General features: G+C 36.4%; 2 protein-coding genes across 7 annotated transcripts in view; one reads left to right on the forward strand and one right to left on the reverse strand.

Annotated features, from left to right (window-relative positions):
* The window catches only part of MPPE1 (metallophosphoesterase 1), an 18337-nt gene extending 9285 nt beyond the window's left edge, over positions 1-9052 (forward strand). For 4 of the 5 annotated variants that reach the window (XM_088130888.1, XM_007427849.4, XM_088130889.1 and 1 more), the window contains exons 3-10: positions 51-159; positions 1393-1496; positions 1690-1770; positions 2668-2776; positions 3926-3997; positions 4101-4223; positions 5589-5729; positions 6949-9052. In XM_088130888.1, coding sequence (XP_087987014.1) covers positions 51-159; positions 1393-1496; positions 1690-1770; positions 2668-2776; positions 3926-3997; positions 4101-4223; positions 5589-5729; positions 6949-7131 — 922 coding nt within the window. In that variant the 3' untranslated portion in view covers positions 7132-9052. The remainder of the gene's footprint in view (positions 1-50; positions 160-1392; positions 1497-1689; positions 1771-2667; positions 2777-3925; positions 3998-4100; positions 4224-5588; positions 5730-6948) is intronic. The other variant, XM_025166440.2, reaches the window with a different exon arrangement.
* Position 9053: 1 nt separating this feature from the next.
* Positions 9054-26256, reverse strand: part of GNAL (G protein subunit alpha L) — a 126106-nt gene continuing 108903 nt past the window's right edge. For both annotated transcript variants that reach the window (XM_088130886.1, XM_007427852.3), the window contains exons 6-12: positions 16316-16370; positions 15602-15675; positions 13081-13139; positions 12749-12869; positions 12119-12249; positions 11289-11356; positions 9054-10650 (exon numbers count right to left, since the gene is read on the reverse strand). In XM_088130886.1, the coding sequence (XP_087987012.1) occupies positions 10504-10650; positions 11289-11356; positions 12119-12249; positions 12749-12869; positions 13081-13139; positions 15602-15675; positions 16316-16370 (655 nt within the window). In that variant the 3' untranslated portion in view covers positions 9054-10503. The remainder of the gene's footprint in view (positions 10651-11288; positions 11357-12118; positions 12250-12748; positions 12870-13080; positions 13140-15601; positions 15676-16315; positions 16371-26256) is intronic.

Consider the following 26256-nt stretch of genomic DNA (forward strand, 5'->3'; position numbering starts at 1 on the left):
TTTGTAATACTAATTGAAATGTGGTGGTTTTGTACTTTTTTTCCTGTTAGGGAATGGCAAATGGAGAGAGCCTTCCAAACTGCCCTCTGGCTTTTGCAGCCAGAAATAGTCTTTATCCTTGGTGATATCTTTGATGAAGGAAAGTGGAGCTCTTCCCAGGTTTGTGTTACTGAACTGGTCTCCTAGCAAATAGGGTTTTAATAAGTAAGTGCACAAAAGACAAGGCCAGGAGTAGTTATCTTTCTTTTAGTTACTGTATTAATTAGCATCTTAATTCTTAAACAAAAGCTGATTATGGTTGTTGAAGTTATTGTCAATATTTCTTTTAAGTTTGCATTTATACTAGATGTACATTGCACAATGGATTTGCCAACTGAGAGAATATTTGCAGTGTTGGCTGCAGATCTTTTAGCACAGATAAGTTGTGTGTTACTGCCAGTTCCTATAAGATGGGGAAAAGTTTGCTTTATTTGCATTTTAAGATGAACCTTAATGATTCCCATTTTCTGGTCCCACACACCAGCTTGAAATGCAGCTGAAATATTTTCTTTTCTGAATTAACCAGTTCACTACAGTATTCAGAAAATTATGCACAAAAGTATATATATTAGGATAATGTGGACAAAGAAAAATGCAGATGAAGTTTTGTGCAGGCTTATGGGAAGAAAAACAAATTGATGCAGAAATAGGACAGAATGAAAAATGGGTGTGAAATTGAATTTGACAGATTTGCAATTCTTAGTACTCATTAAATTCATCAGCTGGCAAGAGGATACCCTTAAGTTATGTGCCAAGTTTGTCTTCTAAAGTGAAAAACTCTGCAGTTTTTCCCCAAGTATCAGTGTAAAATTCAGTAGGTGTCTTGGGCAGATTATTTTTATGATATTAAAGCCAAGTTTATACTCAGCACATTCTTAAGAAAATGAACTGTGGGATGGGGTAAACTGGACACATGATGGACAAATAAAGCTAATAAAAATAAATAAAATATGTAGAAATCAATGTATATTGATTTCAAGAATTCTTGATGGTTCTAAGAATTACTCCTATATATTAGTATATATTATTTCCAAAGTGGGAAATAATAATTTAATGCAGGCCGCTGTGTTAAAGAAATGTACCTTTTGCCTTGTCTTTTAAGATACTGATTTTTACTGAATACAATGTAGGAAACAGTCTAATTGTTTGCATTTTTAATATATAAAAATGAATTTCAATATAATTATTGTGGAATTAGTTGCCTTAGCTCATGGTATTGTCTGCTGACCCTTTACTCTTAACAAAAGCAGGAATAAAAAAAGCAGCATAACCTAATAGTAATAATCACTATTTACAGTATTTTTATTTAAACTGGATTACAGCATTTGAACCTTTAAACATATTTTTCTCCAGGCTTGGTCAGATGATGTAAGACGCTATCGGAAAATATTTTGGCATCCAGACCAGGTAGAAGTAATTGGTATTGTTGGCAATCATGACATTGGCTTTCATTATGAGTGAGTAATTTTTTTAAATATTGTGGAATATAGATTAAAATACTGGCTTAGTAGTGAAGATGGTCCACCTTTCACAGACCAAATAGAGGACAGGGGAAATCTTGCTCTAGTTCAATCCTAATATGCTTTCCTATGCTGGGAATTACGGTGTGCTGTATAATGAAATGCTGTGTATTTTATTACACACCCCTAGGATGACATCATTGAAGTTGGAACGTTTCTCTAAAGTTTTCAACTTTTCTTCTGAAAAACTGATAACTCGGAAAGGGATAAAGTGAGCATAACTTTTTTTATTTACTGGGATTTTTATTATTAAACTTTCTACCTTGGCATTTACAGCAAAATATTAGTTTCACAGTGATGGCATCTCGTTACATTCTGTTAAAGAAGAAATTGTAAATAGATTTCTTTATCTAAGGTTAATTTTTGGCTATCCAGAAAATACTTTTTAGTATATTCCTGCTGAAGGATAAGAATTGCTGACTGTCATTTGTTTTTTCTATCTGGTATTAACTTCTTAGTAATATAAAATTTGTATATTTATTAAACATGTTCTAGTTCTGCTTTTAGCATTTGTATTAAAAGTAAATTTTTAGGCCGCAGCCCTTTACATATAAACATGGATCCATTTCCTGTTATTGTAGATAAATTGTATTTTAAGATTCTGCAGCAGTGTTTAAACTGTATTTTTATATGAGTGTTAATGCCTAGTAACCAATGATACCTTATTTGGTTTTTGCCAACTTACATTAGGGACAGAGAATCATACTGCGATAGCTTCAATGTTAAGGTCAATATTTGAGATTATGTATACATCCACTGGGAGGATTATTTTTCTTCCTTGATCATTCACTGGCTTGGTCAGGTTCTCCACAAAGCCAAAGGGAGAATTGTCATCTTATCTGTGACATGGCCCTCATCTGTTTGAATACAGTTGTAATCCAAAAGTGTTGTTATATAAACAGAGCAGCATCTGATGGAAGGAGTCTTCTGCATCTTCCCAATCCTCTGTGGAGGATGAGAATCCTCTGCAGCACATTAGAAGTATGTGCAGAGGGGAAGTCTTAATGCTAAATGGACTTGCTTTGCTGAGTTGTCTTTCCGATTTAAGAGTATGGGCTCTCCTAATTTACTGGCTATAACTTGCATGATTTTCTTCTTATATTCTTAGCTTTCTTATAGTGAACAGTGTTGCTCTTGAAGGTGACGGCTGTATAATTTGCAGAACAGCAGAAGCAAAACTCATTGAACTTTCCCACCAGCTGAACTGTTCATTGCAGGTAAGCATATAATGATTTATTGGGAAAGCTTATTAATGTAAAGAACAGCTCCTCTAGATACTTATTTTAAACTAACTCCTTCCCAGACTATTATTTCAGTGTACCCACAAGCTTTCGACAAAGCTCTGTCTCTTCATTCATAAGTATGCACTGTTCTCTTCATTGAAATGAATGAGAAAGCCTTTATGGGTGAAGGTTCTGTGCTTGGGCATTGGGAAAACCAGCATGAAATTGTGGATGTGAATAAAGCAGCAGCAGTATCAAAGGTGCTGTTCATCTTCTAAGTTCCTTTTGCATTTCTGAGTTTGGTAGATGGTGATGAGGTCTTTTTAAATTATAATGGCTTGTTTATGGATTCCTCAACCCAACAGTGCTTCCTTTGATAAACTCTGATATAGCAGAGCTTACCTGCTTGGATATACTTTCAATTAATAAAATCTGATAGTATCATATTGTTAGATTTATATCACACTTTCTTATAGGAATTCATGGTGGTATACTTATCACTCCTTCCTCTGTAATGGGTTGAGAGAATAACCTTGAGGAACAGAAGGAAGAGTGGTAACCAAGACAGTGGTCAGAGAAAAGAAAATTGAGTCTGAGGCAGAATTGTAATTTGAGAAAGCGTCTCAGGCTTGACCCTCCCTAGTTCTCTTGAAGATAAAAGGCGGGGGGGGGGAGCACATTTAGTCTTGTAAGCTTCTATTACTGTAACCTTATAATAAAAGTATTAGCATTCATAACTTTGGTTTCCTAGTCTAGTCTACCCCAAAGGGCTGACACCCTCAGTGATTATTATTGTTTTTTCTCTTTTTGTTTATTGTGTGCATACAGAGTTTTTCTAAACCATCTTGGGAGATTCTATTGAAATATGTTTATATATCTTGCAGACATTTTCTGCCTGTCTATAACATATGTGCAGCCTCAAAACTGACTCACCAGTTCTTTGAATATGAGAGAGGCATTTTCTTTTAGAACATCCAGTTTGTATTATATATTTATTTGTATATATTTATATGATTTATATAGCTGCATCATTCTCTCAATTCTAATATTTCAAATTTTCCTTAAAAACCATGATGCTTTTCTCTTTCTCTTTCCTGCTTTGTGTAAGGTACATATTAAATCACTTCTGGCTTTTGTTGACAGGAACAAAATCAGTATAAAAAAAGCTGTAGTAATGTGGATAAGCTCCCAGCTTCGGCTCCAATTCTATTGCAGGTAAGTTGGAAGACTATGATAGAATGAAATCTTGCACTTTGTCTAGCATGAATGTATTGAGGAACTTTATTTGGAGCTATTTTGTGTGTTTCATCCTTCTCAGCATTATCCTCTTTATAGAAGAAGTGACTCAGAATGTACAGGAGAAGATTCTGCTCCCTTGGAGAAAAAGAATGACCTCTTTAGAGAGACGTATGATGTGCTTTCTCAGGAAGCTTCCCAGAAGGTGCTTTTGTTTTGACCAGAGGCTTTACATTACTTAGTATTAACTGTGTGGTTGTGTTAACAAAGAAAGATTGTGAACTTTTCATTCTCAGAAGTTGTATGGTGGAACTTTTTTCTTTTTGGAAATATCTACCCTGGGGTAGCACACAGGGTTTTCACTGACAAGGGAGCTTTCCTTTGTCTTCAAGACAACCTGGTGTTTGGAAGAAATTCTTTCTCTATTATGAAAAACTACAGTATGTTGTTGCACTGTTAAAGAAAGATGCGGTACCGTATGTGGGAAGTTTTGTTGTTTACTGTATATGGTTACAAAAAGTTACCAGTTTTCAGTAATGCAAATCTAGTGTAAAGATCTAGCTTGTGCACAGTGTAGAGCCTACTTTGCAACCAAGCATACTAGGCGTCAAAATTGTACACATCTGTTCTGAGCTGGATTGCAGGTGACGTATATGTAAGGAATTCTGCTTCGGCTTCCTGAAAATTTTCATTACTGGAAATTGATGGTTTGCTAATGAAGGCTTGCTAATGAATCTATTGACAGATATCCTAAGGAAAGTATATATAGGTCTTGCAGGTACCATGGCCTACAAATTGAGAAAGGCTTGGCACAGGCTAGATAGATGATGGGTCATTCATATTAGTTTAGTGTAAATGAACAATTTTGCTGGGGCATGCTGTTCAACTGCTTCCTCCTGTGTCTTCCTGATGAAAGCAGTAACTAAATAAACCATTTGTGATATGAAAACTATAATCCCTGGCTTCACTCTCCCAAATAACCCAAATAGTCAAGGCTAAGAACAAACTATGCTTCTGGCTTGTTAGGAATCTGCCAGAGCCTCTGATTTTGAACCAATAAACCATGCAAGGAATTTTTGCTATTAATTTGTCTCAGTCTTTCATGGTTTATAGCCCTGCTGTGTGGGGACCGAGAGGTTTGAAGTCTGGGATCCAACATATTTGGAGAGTGCCACAATAGCAACAAGTTTTTTAGCCTGGCAGTGGAAGCCATCAAGCTGCGTCCTGTAGCATGCTTATGTGTTCATGATATGCCCCAGAATGAATTCAACCATTAGGTGATGGTTCTCTGGACCCTAGTAAGTCAAAGAATCCTGGGTAATGCTGAACCATTCTTCCCCCAAAGCTGTGGTGGACAAGAGCTCTGGAATCGGCTGTGTGTCGAAACTGAGTTACTTCTGGTATTAATGGGGTGGTTTGATAGTACTTTATGGATGGATGGATAACAGCTCTAATAAATGAGTGCTGATTAAAATGACTGAAGGGGAATTTTGAAAGCAAGGTGGGCTGTGTGGAAGTGTTATTTCCTAAATTAGAAATGGTAACTGTGATGTTTTACTCCACTTTATAGCTGTTATGGTGGTTTCATCCTCGATTGATTCTGAGTGGTCATACCCATAGTGCCTGTGAAGTGCTGCATGATGATAACATTCCTGAAATCAGTGTTCCATCATTCAGCTGGAGGAACAGAAACAATCCTAGTTTCATAATGGTAAATTTAAATAATGTTTATTTTATCAGGTATTTTTTCATAATATAAATCAACATAGCAATCAGCTATTTTCTCAGACTGATGCTACCTGTAAAAAAAGCAAACAGAACAGCTCCTTCCATCCTCTCCAAAAGTACACTTAAGTTGAATACAAAGCACCCACTTTATAAAGCACATACATGGAGAGCCATCTAGCTTGTAGAGTGCAAAGTAATGTGTATGGTCTGCAATTCTAAATACAAGCATATTTAGTACGTTTCTATAAAGAGGATGCAGTGTAAACAATCTGACTGCAACAATCATCAGTAGTCTGCAACAAACAGTATTGAGACTTGTTTTTGCTTGACTGATTTATCCACAAGACCACTTTTTTCCCCTCTGTGATTCTTTGTCTTTCAAAAGTACAAACTATCTCATAGGGCAGCAAAATTCTATTCAGAGGAACCTAATTCACAGTTTGCTTGCTTTGGGTATACTAGATTAAAATTCTCAATAGATTAACCTGGAGCACAAAAAATTTGCTGGTTCTAAGCCATGTTTTAAATGATTCTACCTTCAAAAACCTGTTCTATGCTAACTTTACTTTTTCAGCTTCTTGAGCTTCAGGAAAGGCAAAGCAATTGTAGCTCTATTGTAATTTTTAATTCATAGATGAAAATCTGTCTCATTTTAGGCAGCATGATTCTAAATTGTACTCCTTGAGAAGCATACTTTCACCTTTTTATTTTGTTTAAAGTCCTTACTTAACAAATAACCTAGAATGTCATGTTTCTAGCACTCTTGACACGTAGATGCTTACCTATGGGGCTAGATTATCCATAATCCCACTTGCTTCCCAATTCTATAAGAATAGAGCTACATTTTATTTTATTTCATGCAATTTTAAATGCTTGGTTCCCCAAATAATATAGCAACCATTAGTATAATTAAAGGTTTTAAGGTGTTAACTATATGAGTCTTCCCTTGTCCAGTCAAATAACAGCTGTTGTGTTCTGGAAGGTTCTTTTTCACATGGCACAAAATTTTCACAGGGCAGCTCAGTGCTTAATTGCAAAATAACTAACATTAGAAGTTTCAGATTTGTCTGCATCTCTTGACCCATGAACAATTGAAAGTACTACTACTTTGAGAAGAACTTGGCTTCCCTCCCATTAATAGAGTCTTTAGTATCTACAGCCATTTGCCTCAGACCTTCTAAACTGTTGCTTCCATTTTTCAGGGCAGCATAACATCAACAGATGTCTCTCTCTACAAGTGCTTTCTTCCGTATGAGAACACAGTAATAACTATCTACTGTACAGCAGGATCTGTGCTGGTGGTCCTCATTCTGGCTCACTTTCAGCCCCTCCTTTCCCCTTACCATTTTGTTCAGCGTTTAATCACTAAGTATAAAGCACTATGAAAAGTCAGACACTTGGAATCAGTCACTGATACACCAAAGCTAAAGAAGAGTCCATCAGACTACATTCATGCCAGCAAATGCGTACTTGAATTGCTAGCCCAAAGGCAAATTGCCCTTACAGACAGAAAGCTCTAGACAGTTGATAGGACTTTTTTTACTACAGGATAAAGTAACTGCTTCATGCTGTACAAAAATATTGTATTCTACAATCAAATGAATGATTTTCTTGCTAAAGTTTTTTTGTATCAAATATGTATATTAAAAGTTTGTAACTGTACACTAAGTTCTATAAGCCTCCTTTTGTGTCTGCACTAGTGCCCTATGCTGTTAGAGGCTCAGTCTTTATAATAGAAAAGAATTTTAAAGTGTTATTGCTGCGTGACCATCTGAAGTGGTACTTCTTTTCCTTGATGTCAGCAATACAAGATGTAGTTATTTTACAGCAAGGTATTACCAAAACAGAAGCAAAACATAATAACAGGTGACATAACTTTCTACCCTTGTGAGTCACTTTTAAATTAGATGTAAATAGTTTTAGATGGCAGTCATGTGACAGAATCAACAAAAACCTTCGCTAATAGGTTTGCAGAGTATTGGCAAACCGGGTAAAAAACTGAGAAGCCTCTTGCACATCTGGAATAAGGGTGTGCACTCTGTATCCATGAGCACATGGAATGAAGCTTGGCTGAACATTTTCCCTGGAATAAGATGTAAGCAACTACTATTAAGATTCATACAGAGTTTTTATGGTATGACTCAATTTGTGTGACTGACTTTTCTCCCCCAAGAGAAATAAACCTTACTAGAAAACTTTGCATTCCATTCCTAAATGTTTAAGTCCTATCTGATTAATAGCATTTTTTTTAAAAAAAGTGCTTAAGTATGCAACTTAAAAAGGCATTATAAATTAAGCTGCAGGAATTTCTAAACTTGGTTTTCTTCATCTACTTATATAAATTTTAAAGTGAATTTTGTTTAGTAAAGAAGAGTTTAGGTTAGCCTTCCTCAGCATGGTGCCCACCTAAGTATTGAGACAACAGCTCCCAAAATTTCCAGGCATGCTGGAAAGAGTTCTGGAAGCTGTAAACAAAATTCATGTGGAGGGCATTAGATGGGTACACATTAAAATTGTAGGTGAAACCTTGTCTGAATTATAGGATATAATCATGTGACATTTTTAGCAAAGGGAGAAGATGGGATAGAATTAGTGACTCCACCCCATTCCCTTCAATAACAGAACCACCCCCTTGCTATATTCTCCCATTTTAATAAGCAATAGTTTCCATTTTCACTGCTTTGTCTTTAGAGGAAATATGAATCTTTAGATTGGTATGTCTTCATCGTATCAAAGTAAGTGTCTCTCCATCATTTTGGAAACATAAGGTTATGACTGAATACAGTATGTCAACGTAGCAGTTTCAGAGTGGATCTAAAATGCTGAAGAGCTCTTCAGAACTAGAGTATCTTGATAGATTGCTAGCCCAATTCTTTTGCAGAGATACAATTTTTCTCAGTTACCTAGAAAAGTGATCTGGGGTTATATATGCAATAAACATGCCTTCCTAATTTAAAAATAGTTTCACATTATGCCATCAAAATATTTAAGAGTAATTTGTCTTTATATTTATAGCAAAAGGCAAAGATAATCCAAGTGTTATAATCTATGAAGTTCTGAATTTGTTATTGCAACTACAAATTTTAAATATTTGTACAGATTATCTCAGGCACAGGAAACTGTACTCTGACATAATGCCTATGTATAAAATATAAAATAATCTCATAGTTACGGAGAAAGGCATGCCTTATTGCTACACCAATTCTTTTATGCTGAACTGTACCACAACTTATTTTGTGAATGTCATTTGCATAAATTATTCAAGTTTGAAAAACATTATGATTCTACAATATTTAAAATAAAACCATTTTCTAAGGTCTGTTTATTAAGAGAAATAAATATGTCATTTTGTAATTCTCTTAGGCCAAACACAAGGATTACACCTTTTTTCTTTCTTGCAATTTGCACAATAAAAGCAGCTGTTGCAACAAAGATTGAAAAGAAAAACTTATCTAATGGTGCCTTTACACATTCACAATCTGCAATTGTGAAAGGTTTATGAATGACCAAAGAATTACTGAACATAGTTTTTAAAAGTAAAACAAGATATTCCCATGAAACTAACACCAGGTTGCAATTTGGACACTTAAATCAATTTCAGTGTTTTAAAGCTGAGTCTGAAAGGCTATTGCTGCCACAGTAGCAGCAATTACTCACTTGGAAAGTTAATATGACTAAAATTTGCATAATTTATAATTTTTATACTAAAGAACATTTTTTATATAAATCAGAAAAAAACCCTAAACTCTACAGAGTTTTTTTTTAAACCTCCAGTCACTGCTGTAGGTAGAGTTGACATCAAGCTGTACAGCGCAATCAAAAACATACTTACATCTTAGCTCATTTTACAGGTACAGCCATAATCAAGGCACAAAGATCTTCTACAAGTATTTTCTTCAATAAAATTGTACAAAATAATATTACACTTTACAGTCTGTACAATATAATAAACCAGCAGTAAAACAAAAAATATATATATTATATATTATATATATATATATTTATATTTATATAGGAGAAGACTGATGTCCAAAATTGATCTAAATTAATTGAATCATTTGTGGACAGAAGAAATATGGTACGTGAGGGTGAATTTTCTGCCTAACTGCAATAGGCTGAAAAAGTAGCTCTAAAGTCAAAAGCCTGAGGTGTAAAGAGACTCTTAGCTCCAACCTCCAAAAATTGCTTACCTACTCTATTTCTGGGCCAGCAATGGCTTAGAAGAGGAGGTCACTTCATCAGTTGACCTGCAACTCAGTTCATTAAAAACTCAGTGTAATAAATATCATGGTGCTGCTACATCATGCATGTATACATCCTCAACAGTATTTCGTAACTCTGAAGCAAAGTGCATTATTCCTCTCTGTCTATCAAGTACTCTTCAGTGTCATGGTACAAAAGGAACCCTCCACACACATTCTAGGTATGACAATGTCATCCAACTAGCAGATACCGGCTTGAACTAATAAGTCTGCTGAAAAAAAATTAGCAGACTATGTCCAATTAATTAAACATAAACAAAAATTTACAACCAAACCAAAGGAAATAGAGGTAGCCAAAGACTTCAGTGGAATGACAAAGAAGTGGCATATAAAAATAAAGCACACATATTGTCCCTAAAGCATGGGCTGGCTAGAAAGGCTAATAAAAGTAAACGAACTGAGGAGGCAGATGGATCTAGTATCTCTTCCTCTACTTCATCTGAGGAAGCCAAGAAAGAAAGATTCTTAAAACCACAGACTCCATGGTGTCCTTAATTACAATAGTTCATACTGGCGAAGATGCATTCTCTGAATGATGTCTCTACAATCATTGAACACTCTCCGAATGTTTTCAGTGTCGACTGCACATGTGAAATGTGGATAGCAATAATGCTTTCCATCTCCGGTTGCCGTACTTATTCGCTGTAAGAGATAATGAAACAAACACTGAAAACTAAGTTTTCCCAAAAAGTTGGATAAAAAGCACTTTTGGGAAATGACAACAAGATGCGTGAAGACTGGTCAGTGGAGGACAATCTCAAGCTAACATCTCAAGAGTTATATGCATTAAACCTGCTTATCCAAGGAACATCTGGACGGCCCAGAGATTAAACCCCCAAATGTCTTGTCTAAAACTGAATAAAGACAGTAGGCTGAATATATTAATTTTGCTACTTATTCACCAGGTAGCTTAGCCTGATTTTCCATTTAAAAAAATGCATTGAACTATAGGTTTATTACACTGCAACTATAGCTAAAAAAGACAGACAAATATATGAGCAGATAGTATTACATTTGTGGACACAATCAAATATAGATCAGTATGTTGATGGAAAGAGAAGTAGGGTTTTATGGTAGCATGTGGGATTTCCTTTTTGCATGGTTTGTGTAGCTTATAAAGAGGTGATGATTTAAAAAACAGACTGTAACAGTCTGTAATTTAATGATTGATTTCAAGTTATAGTTGCTTTTACAACAAAGCTTACAGAAAAATAAAACTTGGTATTCAAACAAATTTATGGATAGGTTAGTACAATCTTCCAAAAATCATCAATACTTACTAAAAATTCATCTCGGATAAAAAACTTTGCTCTTGTTACTTTGGGATCTTCTCCTGCATCTGGTGTTGCTGTAATGAACATGAAATACCTATTCATATCTATGCAATATAAATTTTTAAAAAATCTGTGCATAGCATCTATGTTATCTTCATGCAAAATCTATATACAGGTCAGGAAGCCACAATATGGACAGAACATGGTGAAACAGACTGGCTCCAGGTTGGCAAAGGGGTGAGACAAAGCTGTCTGCTTTCCTCTTATTGATTCAACCTATATGCTGCATCTATATTAAGGGAAGCTGGATTTGAAGTAGATGAGTGTGATTTTAAAATTAAAGAAAGATCAATAACCTGTGCTATGCTGATGATACTACTCTGATAGCCAAAAATGCAAAGGAGCAGTAGATATTCCCTGTAACACTCAATGGAAATGAAAGTTGGATTTTGAAGAAGTAGGATAGAAAGAGTATTGACAATTTTGAACTTTGGTGTTAAAGAACACACCTGAGAATGCCACTGAACAAATGATCAGGCACAAATTATCCTACTTTGGACACATTATGGGAAGACTTAACTCTCTGGAGAAGGCTCTAATGCTAGGAAAGATGGAAGGAAAGACAAGAGGATGATCAGTAGCAAGGTGGATGGACTCAATGAGTGCACCATTGGAAGACCTGAAAGACCAGGTTAGGGAGAGAACATCATGGAGAAAATCTATCTATGCAGTTGCTAAGAGTTCACGCTGACTTGATGGCACATAATTAATCAATCTTATATGTCAACAAGCATTCTAATTCTTTAATCATAAGAGACTTTAGTTCAGAAACTCACCATCTTCAGGTACAGTGTAACGTGTAAATTCAGGAAAATAATCTTCAATTTTAGATTTCCCTGCCAAGACCTTTTCAGCAAGCATGTCTTGTTTGTTCAAGAACAAAATGATAGAAATTGTCCGTAACCACCTGTAAAGACGCAAATATTAATTCAGAGTCCAATGTAGTGCACAAACATATCTATGTAACTGTTGACTTTTATATTTTCTAAGAGAAAACAGCCACACAGGGAGGAAAATCTTTTTTCAGACCACCTGGGAGTTACAGGATATCCATTGAAACCAAATATCTATTAAATCTGAATTGATGTAATTGATGTTATTTGAGTTAATATAACTTGCATAAAAATGATGTAAACTGACGCAGTCGCTGTACATTGGGTCAATGGTTCAAACTGCTTCAGAATGGGAAGTCCATAAAATCAAGGTTTTGCTATACCTCATTAGTCTGAGAAGCTTGTTTATAATAATGCTAACAAAACCAAGTACTTATCTGAAGATTGCAACAATTATTAAAATCAGAACAGGCATGTAGAATTTGTTCCACCAGATCTTCACAAAAATCCTCCACCCATCCTAGATACATTTTTACCAAACTAATATAGCTGATTTGTGCACAGGTATCTTGCCTATTGTTCCAGATGCTTTTGAAGAGATCTAAGGACTCGCGTAATCTGTTTGTGTTGTTGTCTTCTCTTATGACCATATTGTAGCTGCTACAGGCCACAACGAAGATAATAGCTGTGACATCTAAGAAAGAACATACCATAGATAGAATAGAAAGTAAGATTGAACCAGAAACAGTATGCTTCCCAAGTATAATAAATGCAATGTAATTATAAACAAAATTATGAGATTTTAAAGGATGAAACAATAAGCCCTGATAAATTAAATAATACATATTTGCAATATGAAACAAAAACCTTTCAGATCTAATACAGAATGTGAAAATATTACTTACCATTAAAGCATTGGATCCATTTTCTTCTTTCATCTCTCTGACCACCTACATCAAACATGCTGTTGAAAAGCCAGAGGCTATTATCCTTTTTGAATGTACAAAGAAAATCACATTTGCCTAATGTGCACTTATTTTTTCAAATGAAAATGAAAATGCAATAAATATTGCATGAAAGCAAAAAGGAACATTCTTTTGCAATAACTGTTGCGAAAAGTCCCATTGCTAGGGCTGTGTTTTGGCCAAATTTAGGAAAGGAGGTACCAAGAAATAGGGAGCCATTTAGTGTTGATAAGTTCAACTGTAAATAGGGAAAAAAGTGTGGTTGAGTACACTCAAAAGTTATATTCAAATCTAAATAAAAAGAATTGGCCAAACCAAATTATAGGGATGGGGATTCCATGTGTAAGGCAATTCACAGAAGGATAGGTGAACTTTTGAATTTCAGCAAAACTTCTGCAGTGTATTTAGTCTTACTAGAATTATATATGTAATAATTTAATCTTTAGGGGTTAATATACTCTTGAGAATATTCTAGACTAAAACTAACAGGCAGGTGTGACATATTAAAATTAATAGCTAGGGAAAAGCTTACTATAGCCAGAAGAATAAAAATATTAGTAACAATATTCTGTGCGCACTATATTATTTATAGAAGAGCTATTCTTATTAAGTAAAATCAGAAAATTAGATTTTAAACATGGCCATTAAATTAGCTCCATAAATTAATGTACTCCTGCACTTTAACTCATTACATATGAAGTTATAGAAATACTAGTTTCTAAAACTGGAAATTCAATAGACTAATGTATCAAACAAAAATACTTAGCAAATGTATTGTCGAAGGCTTTCACGGCTGGCATACGATGGCTGGTGTGGGTCTTCCGGGCTGTGTGGCGTGTTCTTGAAGTTTTGTTTCCTAACGTTTCGCCCGCACCTGTGACCGGCATCTTCAGAGTGCAGGAGCACAGACAGGAGCAGTTCTCTCTGTGCCCAGGGTGATGTGACCCTTTTGTGGGTATTTATAGAGATCTGAGGGGAGGGGGAAAGGGGGGGATTGGGTGTGTGTGTGGGGGGTTGAGTTACTGAGTGGCTGCTTGTTTTGGTGTCAGAATCTGTGTGTATCTTCCTGGGGATTAGGCAGGGTTTTTTCTTCTATTGAATTGTTAATGAGGGGCTGCTGGGGGTGATTAGCAAGTTCATTGTGTGAACTGTTCACACGTCCTGGTGGTTGAGCTGAGTTCGTTGACCTTTTGCAGGCTATTTTTCAGGATTGGTAGCCAGGTTTTGTTGATTTTTAGACTCTCCTCTTTTTTATTGAAACTGTGCTGGTGTTTGTGAATCTCAATGGCTTCTCGGTATAGCCTGGTATAGTGGCTGTTGGTGTTGTCCAATATCTCTGTGTTTTCAAATAGGATTTTGTGTCCAGTGTGCTTGAGAGCATGTTCAGCTACTGCAGATTTTTCTGGTTGCTGTAGTCTGCAGTGCCTTTCGTGTTCTTTTATCCTGGTATGGATGCTGCGTTTTGTGGTCCCGATGTATACTTGCCCGCAACTGCATGGTATGCGGTATACTCCTGCGGCGGTGAGGGGATCCCTTTTGTCTTTTGCTGATTTTAGCACTTCTTGTACTTTTCTGGTGGGTCTGAAGATTGTTTGGAAATTGTGTTTTTCCATCAGTTTTCCCATGCGGTCTGTGACCCCTTTGATATAGGGCAGAAATACTTTGTTGGTGGGTGGCTGTTTTTCTTCTTCAGTCGCATGTTGCTTTCTTGGTTTGATGGCCCTTTTTATTTCATTTTTGGAGTAGCCATTCGCTTGTAGGACCCAATTAAGGTGGTTAAGTTCAGAGTTTAGGAATTGGGTTTCGCAGATCCGATTGGCACGATCCATGAGGGTTGTGATAATGCCTCTTTTCTGACGTGGGTGGTGGTTGGAGTTTTTGTGTAGGTACCGGTCTGTGTGGGTGGGTTTTCTGTAGACTTTGTGTCCTAATTTGAGGTCTGGTTTGCGTATGACCAACGTGTCTAGGAATGGAAGTTGGCCGTCCACTTCTTTTTCCATGGTGAATTGTATATTAGGGTGGACGCTGTTTAGGTGGTTCAGGAACTTATCTAGGTCTTCTTCATCCTGACTCCAAATACCCACAAAAGGGTCACATCACCCTGGGCACAGAGAGAACTGCTCCTGTCTGTGCTCCTGCACTCTGAAGATGCTGGTCACAGGTGCTGGCGAAACGTTAGGAAACAAAACTTTAAGAACACGGTCACACAGCCCGGAAGACCCACACCAGCCATACTTAGCAAATGTTTGATAATGTTCTGTATTAGCAACATCTTGGTCAGCACAGACTATGATGCTAATCTATATGCCTTGATCTCTTGCCCTTTATGTCACACATGAGCAAGAATTTTAGAAAACATACTTTGTACTTTAAAAAGGTTAATTAATTCTGTCTACATTTAATTGTTTCCACCGTTTTATAAAACAGGACACAAATTAAAGGTTATTATTACTATACTTACTGAAAGTTTACTTTGTCTACTTGGAATCTTGTCTCAAAAATCCCAGAAGTCAAAACCCTGCATCTTAAGAGATCCTGGAAACGGGAAACAATTGGGCATGTGAAATTTGAAAAAGCATTCAGCAAATTTGGTCTGCAAAGGAACATGCGATGTATCAACATTTTCATATAACTGATGCAGTCTACTGTATGTATTCAAATCAGATAATGTAAAACATAATACTGAATTATTTAAATATTAAATATTATTTATTTAATAAATTTAAATTTAATAAAAAATACAATTTAAAAAATTAGAGAAAATTATAATATGAACAGGATTTTTTACATTATCCTGCTGCCAGATAACACTTGTGGCATCAGCAAAATTATTTCATTTTTTGTTCACTGAACAGCTGATTTTTTTTCTCCCCCCAATTCCATTTCACAAATTTCTTAAACCTTTCCTCAATTTCAAAAACAGCTTGACACACAATACAGGAAGTGTTAAAGCCCTTGTGAACTCACAAAATTACACTCAAAATTCCTTTTCTACTGGACCCAGAAAGAGCATTTTTAACAAGACTGATTTGTATGACTTGTTAAACTATGGCTGGGATAAATGAATAAAACGATTATTGAATTAAACCTATTTTCCCAATTTAAACCTGCCTGAATTCATATAATTTATTAAACGTGACTGACTAATTCACATTCGTTACTCCATTTTACTCACCTGATCTGTGGGTGTATAATCAGGCATACTGACACTGTCTATTCTCTCTAGGAAGCTGAAAGGAAACATACATTTTTAACACTAAAAACCAACGTTCAAGACTCCAACAATTGCAGTTCCACCTCCATTCATATTTTCATAGATTAGGAGCAATTTTAGGAATAAGATTAAGGTTGCAGCCAAAGTGGGCAAACATAATGAATCACAAAGCAGAGTTTACCTGAAATAGGTTATACTATGGGTTTTTTACAGGGACAGCTTATGTATTTATGTTGATACAACCAGTCAGTACCTTCCAAGGAGCCAACATTTTCTTTTACACCCTGTTCATACAAAATATTAGGAATAATTGACCCTCATGAGATATTGCTTATGCTTACTTCCCAATCTAAGGATCCTAGAAATATATATTTTTCTCACAAAAGATATAGGCCCATCAAGGAAGTGGTATTGAGATAAATTTCTTGGGGAAATGTAAGAACTAGTAGGATCAGCTGTGAATCTGAATTACCTGAGTGTGCAAAAGGTGTTACCATAGCAACAAGATGGATGCAAGACTTAATGAACAGTAGGGCACTGAGCAGGAAAGAGTGCTCTAGCATTTTCCCAAATTAACAATTTAAGAGCACTGTACAAGCTGCTGATGGAGAATTGCAGCATCCAGGTATTTGTGGAATAAATGGAAATCTATTACAGCTGGCAATATATGTTAGTTTCTTAGAATAGTGGAGACATTTGGAGGCAGAATGTAACAAAGTTGGGGGCATTTATTAGATAATACATTGTCACTAACAAAGAAACACAGTCCTTCATGCCACATTGTAACTCAACAGCAATGAAAAGGTCCAACTACTCTTACTGCACTTTCCGACAATCTGGATCTTTGCTGTGACATGAGGAGACTTACACTTTTTCACTGGAAGCCAGACAGGTACTGCATATTCTTTGAGCTCTTTGTGCCTTTTTTTCTTCTTGGGGTTCATAAAAATGCTATTGCCTGATTGTAAATCCCCCTTCCCCAATTACAAGCATAACCATCTTTATTTTATAATCTCTAAGCAGATATACCATCTCTACATCCTGCTATTTTTAAGAAGAGAAGTATGTGTCAGGAAAGAAAAAATGGGACAGAAAGTGGGCGTCCCTCCCCATTTTTGACACTTAGATTAATCCATAGTTTGCTTTAGCCCCCATGGGTCACCTTGCAGAAACACGGTCACCTTGTAGGCACTGTTTTTCCTAGTCAAAGTAATAAAATCTAGGAAAACATGATTTTCAAACAACTTACACAGCAGAGATTTGTGTAATGGCCCAACAAATTAATCCTATCCACCAACAGAGAAACTCTTCTGTATGTACCTCTTGGTGTTTTCCTTGATGACTTCGTTCTAACATGAAAAACTCTTCAAGTGATTGCCAAAATAATTAAAAAGAATAACAACGACCACAAAAGGGATATAAGGCTTCTGAATCTATCTTAAATATTGTTAATTAATTATTTTAAAAGCTCCAATGAAGCATATTCTTTGGTTACTGATATTATTATAATCTATCTTTAGATTCATAAGTATCTTTAGCAAGTTGCCTAGGAAATCCAGCTGACACTTTTTTTGACAAGCAATCTCTAAATGTTGTCTTATGTAGGCAGAGAACTCAGATGTGTGGATTTTGATCCATGCTTTTTTTTGTTCAGTAAGATTATAGAATTGATGTTCAAAAATAAAATGGTTACGTTCTGTGAAATCAAGGAGTAAAGTAGCCAATTATTTTGGCCTTCTGAAACGATCCCACTAAATTCAACAAGAATAGTCTGCATTCTGTTATTATATATATCTCAGCATCTTTTTTTACACTCAAAGAAATTTTAATAGAACTCCTATTAAACAATTGCTTCTTTGGAAATTGTCATTAGAGACACTGACCATTCAAATGTCAGTAAATATATCAAATATATCTTCAGATTCTTAGTGCTTTCTTAAGATTATTTTTTAAGGAAGTTCTCAGCAGAACTGTGTCTTGCGGTGACTATAACCTTTGTTATGAAACTCATTACATAATATTATGAAGGATTTGATATTTCAGTTTGCTAGTCTTCCATGTTCTCCCTCCCTTCCTTGTTCTATATATTTTAAAATGTAAACCATTGATTACGAAATGTTAACTGTCTTGATTGCTTCAGCAGAATGATGGTATGTAAACCCAAAAGCAAACCCACAAAGCATTTTTTCCTACCTCCAGCTATGACAAAACTGACTTATTCACTCATTAGGACACTTTCTAAAAATATGATTTTGCGATAAACCAGTTTCTTGCTATCATATCTACCAGACTTTGTGAGAGTGAAACCCAGGGATGTTGGAGTTTCATAAATTTATTGCTCAAAAAACCTACTATTCCAGAGTTAAGGTAACTCTGTGTTGATTCAAGTTCCAAAAAGAAAGGAAATTGGAAACCAAGACTGACGATGTACAGTAATAGCTACATATTAGAATAATGTCTGACACTCAAAATGCTCAGATGCTTCATATAGACCAAATATTCATTTTTCTCTACTTATATTTTAGTCTGAAAGGCCAAGAAAAAATATAGGTGCTAGGGAGGTAAGTTGTAAACAAGTACAATTTGTGACTTTGCTCAACAATGCTACTGATCATGGAGCACCTCTGTTAAGATCATTTCCTGGCTTTATAGAGCTTGAGCCAGCCTTAACTTTGGCCTTAAATTAGCATTTTTTAAAAATAACTTTTTAAATACTTGAATTATCTTGGATTTTATAAAGAAAAAATGTAATCACTTTATTGACATCCCCAGCTTTCCCCAAAAGTAAGTAAGTAAGTAAGTAAGTAATTAAGTAATTTATTTATGCAAGTCAACCTGTATGATAAATACAATCTATTGGCATTAATCATGATTTCATTTCACGGTGCATAAATATTATTTTGTTTTTTATATGTACATCCCCAGCATTACCAGGAGATCATCATGCCAGCTAGGTAGAATTAAAACACACACACACAAAATAGTTCAATAACAGATGCATTAGAATTAAGCAAAAGGCATCAACTTGGGAACCATTACTGCACTGAGGTAACCAGAGGGCTACTTTACACTGAACTATAATTTTAAACAGGGAAGATTCAGAGCTGTTCATTCCTGTAGGTTTTAAAAAGGGTGAAGATTGTCTATCAAGGCTGCCATTCTAGTTTGATATATTAAGACATCAAACCCATAAAACAAAATATGTAACTGAGTTACAAAATATGTAACTAATCTCATCTCACTGGGCCTACTGGAATGGAATACAGCTGTGGGTCACAATCTGTAAGTTATTTGGCTTTGATGGGGCAGGAAAACTTAAGTTTCTGAGCTATTGCTCAGAACATCACAAAACTAAAGCTGGACCATCTTTCTTGACAAATTGGAATAAAATATATCAATAGTTTTTACCAATATCTGAGAGAAATGAGAGTTTTCCAAAAATGGAGACAAATGCATCAATTTCCAGCACTTTTAAGTATGCTATACTAATGACAATTTTTATTGGACTGACTTCATCTACTTATAAATCATAGATGACAACTTTCAAATTACAGCTCAGGAACAGTAATTTTTATAAGCAACGCCTTGTTTTAAATGGAAGATTTTTTTTTTTTTTTTTGCAACTTGCCTTACCTACAGGAAAACTCAAGTTACTACAAACACCTGCTTTAAATGGTCTATATCTATTGTTAACTGCCTTTTCAATATGACTGAAGCAGCCTGCAGAGGGCAGAAAACATTGCATGAACGGTAACAGATGACATAATCTTTGGGCAAATGATTAGAATCATTTAGCATTCCAAACAGTTCACATGGAATGGCAAGGTTAACAGAGGCCTTAAGGGGATTTTGCTTTCCAACCACCACTTAAAAAATAAATCCATTCTGTTGAAACTTTTTTTTTTTTGCGTCAAACCAATGTATGCAAGTGACCCAAACTTTAAATATTTCATGCGTTTTGTTCCATTAATTGAGGAAATATTTTGTCATACCATAAGAAATTCAGTCATTAAAATTTAATATTTAAATAGCCCTACAGAGAGGGAAATCTTAGGGTACATAGCCTTGGTTTTTGAAATTGATGTCAGTTGTGTCAGTTGACTAGATTAACTGACATATGCTGTCCACAAACGTACGTAATTATTTAATTGGAAATTTGGGGAAATCTTGTGGAATCTCTCGCTGAAAGAAAATCTATATTAAAACAAATTTCAGTGGTTGAAAAAGTGGGAAAAGATGGACTATACAAAGGAGATAAGGAAACGGAAAGCCTTTTAAGGGATCTCCAATGCATTCCTTCAGAGAGGATCATTTCCTATTGTCTAGTATAAGGATTCCCAACTTTTCTGGTGTCACACAAGTTTTTAATTCTTTTAGAAAACCTCAACCCCCTCACTTGAATGTCTGTTAAATCTACCCATCATTTTCTGCATGCAGAAGTATGCATGAGGCCTCCACCCATCTTACCAGAAATTTGCTGTTGATCATCCTGCCCATGCATGATATTCTCACTACATGCCTACTGATCTTCAGAACACTTTCTTGTCTCCCATCAGTCTACTCACTTCATCAAACTTCCCAGCCTGTTAAATCTTTTGAATTGTTTAAATCAAGTGTGTGTGTCTGTGTGTGAATAAATTCATATCCTCACTTCCCTCTTTGTATATGGTCATATGCCTGCAGGGGCATGCCCCCAGTTTGGTAATCCCTGTTCTAGCTAGACTTATTGCAGAGTAGTAAGGTACAGGTAGTCCTGTTGAATGACCACTCGTTCAGTGACTGTTTGAAGTTATGACAGTGCTGAATGAGGGGGACTTATGATGGGTCCTTGTAGTTGTGGCCATCACAGCATCCCTGCAGTCACGAGATCGTGATTTGGGTGCTTGGCGAACAGCTCACAATTACGAAGATCACAGCACTCTGTGGTCACATGACTGCCATTTGCAACCTTCACTGCTGGCTTCTGACAATTAAAGTCAGTGGGGAAGTTGGCATGAGGTTGCAAATGTCAATTACATGACCACAGGACATTGTGACTATGTGGGATTTGCCTAATGACAGCAACTGGACTGCTGCAACTGTTGTGAGTTGGTGCAGTCATGTGACATTGCACTTTATGATCATGTTGCTTAGCGACAGAGTTGCCAGTCCCAATTACAATTGTTAAGTGAGGACTACTTGTAGTCTTCCCCGAACCAGGGCCCTTCAACTGTGTTGAACTACAAATCCTATAATTCCCAGTCAGTAGAGAAGGTACTAAATGGGGAAAGCTGTTCTAGGTAGTTTCTGCTCCTGTGTATTTTTATTCCTTGTAATCTGAGCAACATGATGCATGTCCTTGGGTCATGTAGGAAGATAGTGCTAGGCCAGTCTGAAAGACCTGTCTAAGAGCAGTCAGCTTTGCAACATGAATTTTTATTCACAGACTGATCTAAACATCAGATTTAGAAATGCCAGTTGGTTGACATTATCCTATTTACCTGCTAGAAAGATAAGGATTTTCTCCAAATAATTACTGCTGAAAAGGAGCAAATGGCTACAAACATCTCTAGCATAGATGCTTTTAAAAGTAAGCATCTAAGGATGCTATTAGCTGTTGCATCCAATTTATGGGGTGACTAATCCCTATTGCTTCCATGGTTAAATTCAACTATTTTGTAATGTCTAAAGATAACTTTTCTCTTTTCTTTCCTTCCCTGTTCAATGACTTCTTCCCCTACCCTTATCTTTTTCTAGCTTTGTTTCCCCTTTCTATTTCCTACCATTCTCATATTATTCCTCCTTTCCGTTAACCCTCATCCTTAGCTTGTTTTTTTCTTCTTATTTTGGCTGTTTCTGCTGAAAGGAGTGTGTATGTGTGTTTGTTTCTATGTGGAAAAGTGGCCTATACACGAGAGAGAAAATGTGTGGTATATGGAAATAGGAGGACAATTATAATTAAATCAGCACCTTATTTTGCAGGCAACTGAATTTAATTAGTAGTAATTAATTCAATTAATATTATCTTTTTATTCTGATCCAACACCAGAAGCCACATTCCTTTTTGGACTATGACTTCTGAGAGATATACATATACACATATATAGAAGTGTGTCATGCACTGAGATTATTGGGGGAGGGTGATAGGGATTGTTTTCAGTTAAGTAGGTAGACAAGAATGGAAATTTGTCTTTTTTATATTTATCCTTTCTTTGGGTGGGTAGAGGATCTCAAATTCAGGGTCATCTTCCTACTGGATAAAAATGATGTAAATGGTATCTTCTGGGCATGCTTCTCCATCTTTGCCTATTTGTTCACTGTCTCTTCCTCAAATGCTTTAGATCTTTGAGCAGAAGTGGTACAGTCCAAGTGAGCATGGAAGGCAACATAAATCCTTTATTTCTATTTGGTATTCATTGGACTTTATCTAGAGTATTACATCCATTCCTAGGCACTGCATTTGTTTGAGGAGGACTCTGACAAACTAGAGCACGTCCAGAGAAGAGCAACCAAGATGATGAAGGATCTGGAGGATGCTGTTCCAAACAGGAAGCATTGTGACAGAGAAGGCATGCTTTCTTGGTCTCACAGGATAACCACATTTAACTGAAGTGACCCAGAGTGCATTCATACTGGATGGTCAGAAACTATTGGAGACAGGCACTCTGTCAAATAACCAAGCCCCTATGCTATGAAGGACTTTATAGGTGACGATCAGAAGTTCAAGTTGCATCCAAAAGACAATTGATAATCAATGCAGTTCACAAAGCAATGATATACGTGGGTCAGCAATAAATGCACGTTACTGCCTGTGCCACTGCATTTTTAACCAGCTGTAGCTTTTGGATAGTCTACAAGGGCAGCCCCAGGTAGAGTTCATTGCAATAGTCCAACTGTGAGGTGACGAGGGCATGATTGTCTGTCTGAAGGGCCTCCTGGCTGAAAAAAGTACACAACTGATGCACAAGGTAAATCTGTGCAAAGGCTTTTCTGGCCATGACTACCTCCTGCTCTTTGAGCAGTAGCTGCAAGTCCAGGAGGACTCCCAAATTTCACATAGGTGTGCAGTATTCAGATCCAAAACAAACAAAGGTTCTTCAGATCTGACATGGACACCCTGTTAGCTGCTCCTTAAAAGAGCCATGGTTTTTCCTGGGCCCCCATAATAGCGGCAATCAGATAATGTACAAGCAAGGTATTCACGGACACAAAACTGAAGAGCAGTATTTATACACCAAGGTAAAAATTTCCTACTGGCTTTGGTAATACAGTGATCAAAACTGTTCATTAATTTTATTTTTCCCCAATAGTTAATTCTTGGCACTAATATAAGGAACTGGGCAGCTAATCTGAGTTTTATTCCTTAACAGATAGTTGAAAGTAAGGAAAAAAAAGAAAGAAAAAAATGGGAAACATAGGAGGGTTACAAACAGAATATGTAAATGGAGGATTCTGGTAAAAAAATTAGTTTTAAGGGAACACAATGAAGACCTCATCTAGAAGCTCAAATTATACTTTTAAAAAGTAAAATTCATCATTGATAGCAGATAGATTTGGAAGATCTTACTTTTCTATCTATATTTACTATATTTATTTGAAAGGAAGATGAGGGTTTTGTTTTCAAACAATTTAATTTAGAAATGGGAAGGTCTTAGTTTTGCTAAGGACAATGTAATAGAATGTTTTTTGGGGGGGTGGGAATTGTCTTCCTCTCAGGTAAATATGTAGTGTATGAACCATGTTTTAGTTGAAGAGATATTTTTGGCTTCTAAGTCAAATCATTAACCTTTGTCCTAGTGAAAACTATATTAAGATTTATATCTGCAGTACTGCCATATAAAAACAATTTTAGCAGACTCCCACGGTATTAAGTTTAAAATATACAGTGCATTTGGAAAGTATTCAGACCCCCTTCACTTTTTTCAATTTTCTATCTATATTTACTATATTTACGTTGCAGCCTGATACTACCATCGTTCAAATTCACTTTTTTCTCATTAATCTACACTCAGTACCCCATAATGACAAAGTGAAAACAGAATTTTAGAAATGTCTGTAAATTTATTAAAAAGGAAAAACTGAAATATCACATTGGCATAAGTATTCAGGCCCTTTGCAACAACACTTGAAATTTAGCTCAGGTGCCTCCCATTTCTCTTGATAGTTGCTGAGCTGTTTCTACACCTTGATTGGAGTCCACCCGTGGTAAATTAAATTGATTGGACATGATTTGGAAAGGCACACACCTCTCTATAGAAAACTTCACAGCTGACAGTGCATACTGTATCAGAGCAAAAGCCATGAGGTCAAAGGAACTGCCTGCAGAGCTCAGACACAGGATTATTGCAAGGCACAGATCTGGGGAAGGCTACAAAAAAAATTCTGCTGCACTGAAGGTTCCCAAGAGCACAGTGGCCTCCATAATTCTCAAATGGAAGAAGTTTGGCACAACCAGGACTCTTCCAAGAGCTGGTCGCCCGGCCAAACTGAGCAATCAGGGGAGAAGAGCCTCAGTAAGAAAGGTGACCAAGAACCTGATGGTCACTCTGACTGAGCTCCAGAGATCCTGTGTGGAGATGTGACAAAGTTCCAGAAGGACAACCATCACTGCAGCCCTCCATCAATCTGGGCTTTCTGGCAGAGTGGCTAGATGGAAGCCTCTCCTCAGTGCAAAACACATGACAGCCCGCTTGGAGTTGGGAAAAAAGCACCTGAAGGACTCTCAGACTGTGAGGAAGAAGATTCTCTGGTCTGATGAAACCAAGATTGAACTGTTTGGCCTCAATGTTATGTCTGGAGGAAACCAGGAACCGCTCATCACCTGCCCAATACCATCCCAACCGTGGAGCATGGTGGTGGCGGCATCATGCTGTGGGGGTGTTTTTCAGCAGCAGGGACTGGGAGACTGGTCAGGGTTGAGGGAAAGCCAAATGGAGCAAAGTACAGAGATATCCTCAATGAAAACCTGTTCCACAGTGCTCAGGACCAAAGACTGGGCCAAAGGTTCACCTTCCAACATGACAACAATCCTAAGTACACAGCCAAGACAACACAGGAATGGCTTAGGGACAACTCTGTGAATGTCCTAGAGTGGCCCAGCCAGAGCCCTGACTTGAATCTTATTGAACATCTCTGGAGAGGCCTGAAAATGGCTTTCCACCAATGGTCCCCATCCAACCTGATTGAGCTTGAGAGGATTTGCAAAGAAGAATGGCAAAAAAATCCCCCAATCCAGGTGTGCAAAGCTTGTTGCATCATACCAAAAAAGACTTGAGGCTGTAATTGCTGCCAAAGGTGCTTCAACAAAGTACTGAGTAAAGGGTCTGAATGCTTATGCCAATGTGATATTTCAATTTTTCCTTTTTAATAAATTTACAGGCATTTCTAAAATTCTGTTTTCATTTTGTCATTATGGGGTACTGAGTGTAGATTAATGAGAAAAAAAATGAATTTGAATGATTGTAGTACCAGGCTGCAACATAACAAAATTGAAAGAAGTGAAGGGGTCTGAATACTTTCTGAATGCACTGTATATCTGTTCACATGGAATATTTTGGTTTTCTGTTGTTGCTACTGCAAAAGTTTCTGGCATATGCACACATGCAAGGGAAGAGAAAAAAGCCAAGTTTGTAATACTAGATGGTAAAAATTAGTTCACAATAGTTGATGCAATGCAGCTGATTATAGCACAAAAGCAAGAATCATTAAAGGTATCTCCAATATTCATTTAAACAGATCTTCTCTGTCTTTCTTCTGAAATGATTCCTTATGTTCTTAAATTGTTTGAGTCTTATCTGCTATACATTATTCAGAATGCATATAAAAATAGAATCAACACTGCCATTATTGCTGGAATACACTGAATGCTATAAAATGGGGCTTTTAGTGCAGTGGCTGTGCAAGACTACTGCTGCAGGGTTTAA

Source organism: Python bivittatus, unplaced genomic scaffold (genome assembly GCF_059951505.1).
Source record: "Python bivittatus isolate LINGU-HERP-01145 unplaced genomic scaffold, Pbiv_v1 ctg000840_np1212, whole genome shotgun sequence".
NCBI classification, from domain to species: domain Eukaryota; kingdom Metazoa; phylum Chordata; class Lepidosauria; order Squamata; family Pythonidae; genus Python; species Python bivittatus.